This window comes from Choloepus didactylus, chromosome 4, assembly GCF_015220235.1.
Source record: "Choloepus didactylus isolate mChoDid1 chromosome 4, mChoDid1.pri, whole genome shotgun sequence".
In the NCBI taxonomy this organism is placed as follows: domain Eukaryota; kingdom Metazoa; phylum Chordata; class Mammalia; order Pilosa; family Megalonychidae; genus Choloepus; species Choloepus didactylus.
The window spans coordinates 175,130,839-175,139,563 of record NC_051310.1 but is presented as its reverse complement, the minus strand read 5'-3'; the positions used below and the strand labels follow the sequence as shown (position 1 = coordinate 175,139,563).

At 38.0% G+C, this 8,725-nt stretch overlaps 1 protein-coding gene across 1 annotated transcript; it reads left to right on the top strand.

Moving 5' to 3' along the window:
• The first annotated feature begins 6,719 nt into the window (after nucleotides 1–6,719).
• On the top strand, nucleotides 6,720–7,115 carry LOC119530784 (heat shock factor-binding protein 1-like). Its single transcript, XM_037831555.1, has one exon. The coding sequence runs from the start codon at nucleotides 6,744–6,746 to the stop codon at nucleotides 6,972–6,974; it is 231 nt and encodes a 76-aa protein (XP_037687483.1). The 5' UTR covers nucleotides 6,720–6,743; the 3' UTR covers nucleotides 6,975–7,115.
• Nucleotides 7,116–8,725: the final 1,610 nt, after the last annotated feature.

Sequence of the window (8,725 nt, the reverse complement as noted above, 5' to 3'; positions counted from 1 at the left end):
GCACGCCAGTAAAAAAATCCTGATTTAATAAAATAATTTGGTAAGACAGCTACATTCAAGTTAAGTTTAGAAAAATCAAGAGTTTTTTAAATATATATACTCATAACCAATACCAAGAAATAGTGAAAATATCCCATTTACAATAGCAATGTAAATATAATATGCCTTATAACAAACATAAACAAAGAAGACAAAGAATCTACATGAAGAAAACTACAAAATCCAATAGAAGAACAAACAACTGAACACTAGAAATATAAAAACTGTAAATCATCCCAAAATCAATATATAAACTGAATGCAGTTCATTCAACAAAATTATCTTAAAATTCATATGGAAGAAAACGGCCTGAGAATAATCCTAAAAACTACAAAAAAATAAGAAAGGGGAAGAGGGACAAGTCTAATCAGACATCAAAACATATCATAAAGACTCTGCACTTAAATTAATATGTTAGCATTGGGCTAAACAAAAAGGTCATTGGAAGAGTAAAGAACATAGAAATAGATCTCAATATATATGAGAATTTCAGATATGAAAAATTCAGTGGAAAGAAGTTAACTTCAATAAATGGAGCTGGTTATTCATAGGAAAGGAAATGGTTAATTTGATATATGGTGTTATCATGTTTATTATATTATCCAATATGGAAAAAAAATGTTAGCTCCTTATCTAAAACATGTTCCAAAATTCCAGGAATATTGAAGATTTAAATATAAAACATTTTGGAGGTGGAGCAAGATGGCAGCATAGAGAGGTATGGAATTTAGTTAGTTCTCTAGAGCAACTAGTAAACAACCAGGAATAACTAGTAAATAATCTGGAACAACTGTTGGGAGACATTCGTGAATGGACACACATCATACACCAGCCTGGAATGGATGAGACTGTTGCACAGAATCACAAGTAAAGCTCCGCAAACCCGGAGCTGGCACCCCTCCCCCTCAGACAGGGCAGGTCAAGCTGAAACACTGCTGTGTGGAAGAAAGAAACAGGCAACAGGGAAAGTAACTCAACCAAGCTCCAAATGTGGTTTTAATTAACATGTTTGGACTATGAGTACAAGCTACAAGCACGGAGTAGAAAGGGAAGCAGATTCCTTCCAGCAGGGAGGAGGCAGGGCTGATGGGAAAAAAATACACAAATGAAAACAGAGACTTTTCAGAATACTGGAAGATGGTCGTGTCCCAAGAAAACTGAGGGGCTGAGGAATAGCCCTGAAAAGGGGCTTCTGCTCTTTTCCCATTTATTTTCTCTCGTTCTAAGCAGCACCTTAGAGAAAGCCTCAGGCATCTTCAAGTCCATGCTTACCCAGGCAAGTGTGAGTTAACAGAGCCAGAAAGACAAAGGAGGAATTCAAATGGGGAAGATAACTTCTTTGGGGGTATCTCTTCCCTAAGAAAAGGGGGGGTGGGACCAGCCCAAGTGGCTGCCCTCTCTCAGAGAATTCAGACCCCAGGGCCTAGGGGAAAACAAACAAACAAAAAACCAAGAAACAACTTAAACTTGGCTTCTGACACTCTTGGCTCCTCACCAGGTCAGGGTCCACTGTGAATTAAAGGGACCACATCTCTTTACAATGCTGGGGAGCTGTGGGCTGACAAGCGCCACCTGCTGGGCTGGATAGGCAAAGCACAGAGTCTCGAGGCCTCACAGGAAAGTCTGTCAATCTTCTAGGACCCACCCTCCGGGAAACCTGATACTGAATATACCCTCTTCCTGAGACCTGAGCCCCTCTGGCCTGGGAAAATCTGATTGGGGCACTCAAGGAAACCAGACACCTGGACAACAGAGAATGAAAAATCATACTAAGAAAAACAAAGATATGGCTCAGTCAAAGGAACAAACTTACACTTCAACTGAGATACAGTAATTGAAGCAAATAATTATTAACCAGACAAATCTGCTAAATCAATTAAAAAATCAATCCAAAAATCAATTCAATGAGTTGAGGGAAGATATAGCAAAAGAGATGAAAGATATAAAGAAGACATTGGGCGAACACAAGGAAGAAATCGAAAATTTGAAAGAACAATTGGCAGAACTTATGGGAACTGAAAGCACAACACAAGAGATGAAGGACACAATGGTGACACACAGCAGCAGATTTCAAGAGGCAGAAGAAAAGATTCATGAACTGGAGAACAGGACATCTGAAACCCTACACACAAAAGGACAGATGGAAAAAAGAACGAAGTGATATGAGTGATGTCTCAGGGAATGGAGTGACAACATGAAGCACATGGATGTACATGTCATTTGTGTTGTGGAAGGGGAGGAGAAGGAAAAAGGGGCAGAGGCAATAATGGAGGAAATAGTCACTGAAAATTTCCCATCCCTTATGAAAGACATAAAAGTACAGATCCAAGAAGTGGAGCAAACCCCAAACAGAATAGATCTGAATAGACTTATGCCAAGACAGTTAATAATCAGATTATCAAATGTCAAAGACAAAGAGAGAGTTCTAGAAGCAGCAACAGAAAAACAATCCATCACATACGAGGAACATCAATAAGACTATGTGCAGATTTCTCAGTAGGAACCATGGAAGCACGAAGGCAGTGGTATATTTAAGATACTGAAAGAGAAAAACCGCCAAGAATTCTATATCTGGCCAAACTGTCCTTTAAACATGAGGGAGAGTAAAATATTCTCAGACAAACAAACAATGAGAGAGTTTGTGAACAAGATACCTGCTCTACAGGAAATACTAAAGGGAGAACTACAGACAGATAGGAAAAGACAGGCAAGAGAGGTTTGGAACACAATTTTGGGAGATGGTAGCACAATATTGTAAGTATACTGAACAAAGACGACTGTAAGCATGATTGAAAGAGAAAGGTTAGGGACATGTTTGACACCAGAAGGAAAGATGAAGATAAAGATTGGGACTGTGTGGCTTAGTGTAACCTACAGTGGCCAATGATTCTGATAAATGTACAAATATGTTTTTGCATGAGGGAGAACAAACGAGTGTCAACTTTGCAAGGTGTTAAAAAGGGGGTGGTATTGGGGGAAAAACATAATCAATGCAAACTAGAGTCTATAGTTAGCAGTAACATTGCTATATACTTTAATTGTAACAAAGGCAATACACCAAAGCTAAATGCCTATAAAAGGGGGACATAAGGGAGGGTTATGGGATTTTTGGCATTAATGTTGTCTGACTTTTTTACAGTATTTTATTTTATTTTAACCTTTTCTTATGTGGCTTTTTAGTTGCCATTTTTTTTTCTTTCTTTTTCTTTTCCTTTTGTCTTACTTTTTTTGCCTCTTCCTCTTTCTTTTTGGCTGTATTTTAACTTATTTTTATTTTTCCTTTTATCCTTTTTATTACTGCCCTTATTGCTGTATGTTATTTCATTTTTACTTTTACTTTTATCCTTTTTATTATTCTTTTGGTTCAATTCTCTTTTTTGAGTAATGAATGTGTGTAAGTGCTAATTGTGATGACGAATGCACAACCACATGATGACTGTAAACAACTGATTGCACACTGTGGATGATGGTATGGTATTTGAATATATCCCTATAAAATTGCAGGGAAAATATAAACAGAGGGACACAAGTGCTGGATAGAACTTGGAGAGAGAGATGTACGTGTTCACAGTTGGTGGGGAAGTAGAACGGTGTAGCCTATCTGGAGAACAGTACGGTGGTCCCACAAGAAGCTAGGTATATGGGGGTTTCAAGGTCCTGCAACCTCAATATGGGGTTTTTACTTGGAAGATCAGAGAGCAGGGACAGGAACGGACATTTACGCACTGGTATATATAGGAGCAGTATTTACTATTTGCAATAGACAGAGGTGGCCCTAGAGTACCTTGACCAATGAACAGAATGGTGAACTGTAGTGTATGCATACAATAGAATATTGAGTGGCTACAAGAAGAAATGAAGCTGTGAGACAGGCAATTAGGTGAATGGATCTTGAGTACAACATTTTGAATGAAGCACACCAGAAATGAGAGGACAAACATCATAATGCCTCACTAATATAGACTATAATGTGTAAACTCTGAGAACTGAATCTTAAGAGCACAGCTTATCAGGGAAATGTTTATTGTAATAGTCCCTAGATTGCAAGCTCTTACACCAGTCACATCTATTCCTGAGTTGTAATGATTATCTCTAAATCCTGAGATGCTGAGCTCCTCGTGTATAACCTGGTTGGTCTCTGGAACTTTGGGTATCTGTGTGACACATGAGACTTGGAACTGGAACTTGGCAGCTATGAATATCAGTAGTACCCCATACGGCAACTGTTCAAAGAGCTGAAAAAGAATTCAGACTTTAATTAGAGATACAAACGAAGAGGATCTGGTTCAGACTAAGGCAAATCAGGCAAAAAGGAAAAGGACAATACTGACTGGATTTTAAAACTACAACTTATATGTGAGACCAAGAGAGGAGATGTTTATCTGGTGCAGGATCTATATTTTCTGTAATACACTAGATAATTTAACTTGTATGATCAGTTTGTTTGAACACCATAGATGCATGCTGCTTTGAATGGGAAGTGGGATTTTGTGAGTTTGTACAGGCTGGGGTGAAATCTCGACATATCCCAGAGTGATATGGGCAGAGTATAAGTATATTTGTGGGACCCCCCAAGGAGCTGGAAAGAAATGCAGGAGTGTTGGACTTCCTCACCTAGGTTATTGCTGATATTCCTGCAAACATTGAGGACTGCAAATTTAGTGGGCCAAGCCCTCAATCTGGGGGCTTTCTCCTGTGAGACTACTTGCTGCAAGGGAGAGGCTAAGCCCACTTATAATTGTGCCTAAGAGCCCTTCAAGAGAGCCTCTTTGTTGCTCATATGTGGCCCCCTCTCTCACTAAGCCCACTCAGGTGAACTCACTGCCCTTCCCTCACCATGGAACATGATACCCAGGGGTGTGAATCCCCCTGGCAATATGGAAAATGACTCCTGGAGATGAGCCTGGACCCAGCACTGTGAGACTGAGAGGACCTTCTTGACCAAAAGGGGGAAGAGAGATGAAACAAAATAAGGTTCCAGTGACTGAGAGACTTCAAATGGAGTAGAGAGGTCACTCTGGGGGCTATTCTTATGTACTATATAGATATCATCTTTTAGTCTTCGGTGTGTTAGTATGGCTAGAGGGAATTACCTGAAGCTGTCAAACTGCAACCCAGTGACCTTGATTCCTGAAGATAATTGTATCACTATTAAGACTGCATAGTGTGACTATGTGAATGTGAAAACTTTGTGGCTCGCACTCCTTTTATCCAGTGTATGGACAGATGAATGGAAAAATGGGGACAAAAATTAGATGAACAATAGAGTGGGATGGAGGGGATGGAAAGAGTTAGGGGTTCTTTTTGCCTTTATTTTCATTTTGGAGTAAAGAAAAGTTTCAAAAATTGATTCTGGTGATGAACGCACAACTCTATGATGGTACTGTGAATAACTGTACACTGTGGATGACTGTAGGGTGTGAGAATATATCTTAAACTATATTTTAAAAAAAGTAAATGAACAATGAGGGAAGGAAGAGAATGGAATGTTTTGGATGTTTTTTATTTTAAATTTTATTTTAGTTTTTGGAGTAATGAAAATGTTCAAAGTTTGATTGTGGTGATGAAAGCACAGCTATATGACGATACTGTGAACAACTGAGTGTACACTTTGAATGATTGTATGTTATGTGATTATATCACAATAAAATTGCATAAAAAGTATAAAACATTTTGGAACTATGCAAACTAGAGTAGATGAGATCTTCTTAACCAAGGGAGTTAAAGACATTTAAGATGGATTTAAATGCCTTCTATATTTTGATAATTTCCATATCTGTCTCTCCAGCCCAGGCTTCTTCCCTGAATTCCAGACTTATATATCCAAGTGCCTACTTGATATCTCTATCTGGAAATCTAATAGAAACCAGTTATCCTTGTTAAATGTTAAGTCACAATTTTCCACTTCTCTACTCAAAACCCTCCATCATTTTTCTGTCATAGGAAAGAAAAAAATGCCCTTACTATGGCTTACAGGGCTGAAATAATCTGGCCCCACCCACTAAAACTCTGACCTCAATTCTTCTCTTTGCTTATAATGCTTAAGTCACAATAGCCTCTTGATATTCCATGAATATGCCAAGTGTGCTCCAAACTCAGGGCCTTTGAACTTGCTGTTCTTTCTGCCTAGAACAGATAACCACATTTTATTCTCCACTGAGGATTCTGATGTATACTACTAACTGAGAACTTTAACATATGATTTTACTGTGTACTGCTTCCTTGCTCAAAACTATTTGATGGCTATCAATTTTGCTCAAACTAAAATATGAAATGCTCAGTTTGGCATTCAAAACCCTTTAAACAATGATTGCAATTTTATGTTTCCAGTCATTATAGTCAGAGAAGACTGCATCATGCTGCCGTCTACTCTTCAGTTATGTCTCCTTTCCTTGTTCCTATACTTTTGCTTATATTGCTCTCTAACCTGGAATAACACACTTTCCTTTCCACTATTATATCCAATAGTCATATTCCTCCAAGCTTCACAGACCAGCTTAAAAGCCACCATCCTTAAAGCCTTTGCAGAATTTCCCCATCCTTGTGTTAAAGTTACTAACAGAATTATGCTGTGCTTATCTTTGCATCCCCCATAACACTAGCACTAGCCTTATATAATAATATATGTAGAGGGACATCTGCGCTGACAAACGGAAGTGTAGGTGATGGGCCGAGACTTCGCCACCAAGCTGGGCACTGGGGAGATGGCCAATACTGACCCTAAGACCGTGCAGGATCTCACCTTGGTGGTGCAGACCCTCCTGCAACAGATGCAAGATAAATTTCAGACTATGTCTGACCAGATCACTGGAAGAATTGATGACATGAGTAGTAGCATTGACGATTTGGAGAAAAACATTGCAGACCTCATCACACAGGCTGGGGTGGAAGAACTGGAAGGTGAAAACAAGATACCTGCCACACAGAAGAGTTGAAGGTTGCTGATTTGCAAGAAAATCTGGAACACCATTTTTACAAGCCAAGAGAAGACTGAATGGCTTTTTGCAACTACTATTACGTACACAGGTTTTATATTATAAAGTGTGCATTCTTGTCATATACTATATTGTTAGTTTTCAGAGTGATTTTTTCCCCATTTTCTTGAACATGGTAACTTCACATCTTGGGCCTTGGTCAATCGTGCTATTAAATATTAAACACTAAAACTCTGGCAGTTTCTGCATAATATTCTCAAATATTTTAATATATTTTTGTGAAGTCACTTTTTTTCTGTCATTCCTTTTGTAGAAGTTGCTGTTTGATAAAAATTGCTGTGTAATTTAGACAAATAGTAAATCCTTCAATTATAAGTGGATTTTGTGAAGTTAGACATTTGAGGAGCTTAGGTTTTTTAATTTTCAGTATAGAGTGACTATAGAACTAACACCAAATAGTAGGTTGGCAGTATTTTTCAACTTGACCAAAAAAGTTTAAAAATTATTTATTCAGAAATATTTGGCACTACCTTGTTACCAAAACTCAGAATCAAACCACAGATTTATATCTGTTTTTTTCTATTTTAAGTCCCTGAGATCAGATGCTACAGTTGACGGAAAGTAACTGCTGCCACTTTAGTGTGTTAGAATTGTTAAATATGGAAAACAACAGAATAGCCCAGTGGAATGGAATGTTAGAGTTTTGCATGAGATTCTAATACAGTAGAACCCTACAGTGTTCATTTGCACTGGTTACCACAGTCTGGCAGGATTCTAAAATTCAATTATTCCATCTTTTCTTTGAGCAACTGGATGGAAAAAGAAACAAAAGGGAAAGAGACCACATTAAGTCTGTGCCAGTCACTTGGCTGAAAAATGACCTATGACTTTGTTGTAGTAGGATGAGGTCTTAAGAATTACTATTTTATCTAAACAGTTTCTTAGCTCAGTTCTTTCAGAGTAACAACTTTATATTGATCATAGAAGCTCAGAGTAAAAATTCTTGCCACTCAAAAGTCGGTGTCAGGTGTGCTAAGCTTAGAGGCCAGTATTGATGACATCAGAAGGGACTCCTGTAATTGCCACAGCAGAGTGACTTTATACAACAAAAATTTGAAAAATTTGAAAAATTTAAAAAGTTGAGGAATAGTATAGTACTTGACAGAGGAAAATACTTAATGAACCCTGTATGCTTTTTTTATTGTTTCCTATATCGCCAGTCTTCATTGTTCATATTACAAGTATATAATAATATTAAGAAATAATGTGTCCTATTTATAAATCATGGGAACAAAGAAGTAAAATCCTTCAGTAGTAAAATGGATTAATAGTTGTTATTCCTAGGCTGCAGAAACGACTTTGAGCAGGCCGGTGGGTAGTGCTGCAAAGTCCTCGCCATCCATATGGGCAAGGCCATGTGAAACCTAGGGCAGGATGCTTTCAAGCCTAGTAAATGGCAGCTGGAAATTACCTCACCTGATGCTGTTGTAAGAGAGTCTGGATTTAGTTAGGAGTTGGCTTCTGTAAGTAACCAGGGAGGAAGATTTCCAAGGCAGTCTCTCCACCAAAAATGTCTGCCATGAATAAATGTGTGCCTGAAATCCAAAAAAAAAACTATATATATATATATATATATATATATGTGTGTGTGTGTGTGTGTGTGTGTAATTAAGTTTCTTAAACTGACTTTTCTTTTTAAAGAGGCTATAAGATCAGGCTGAGGTTCCATGTGTTCTGTTTCTAAATCACAC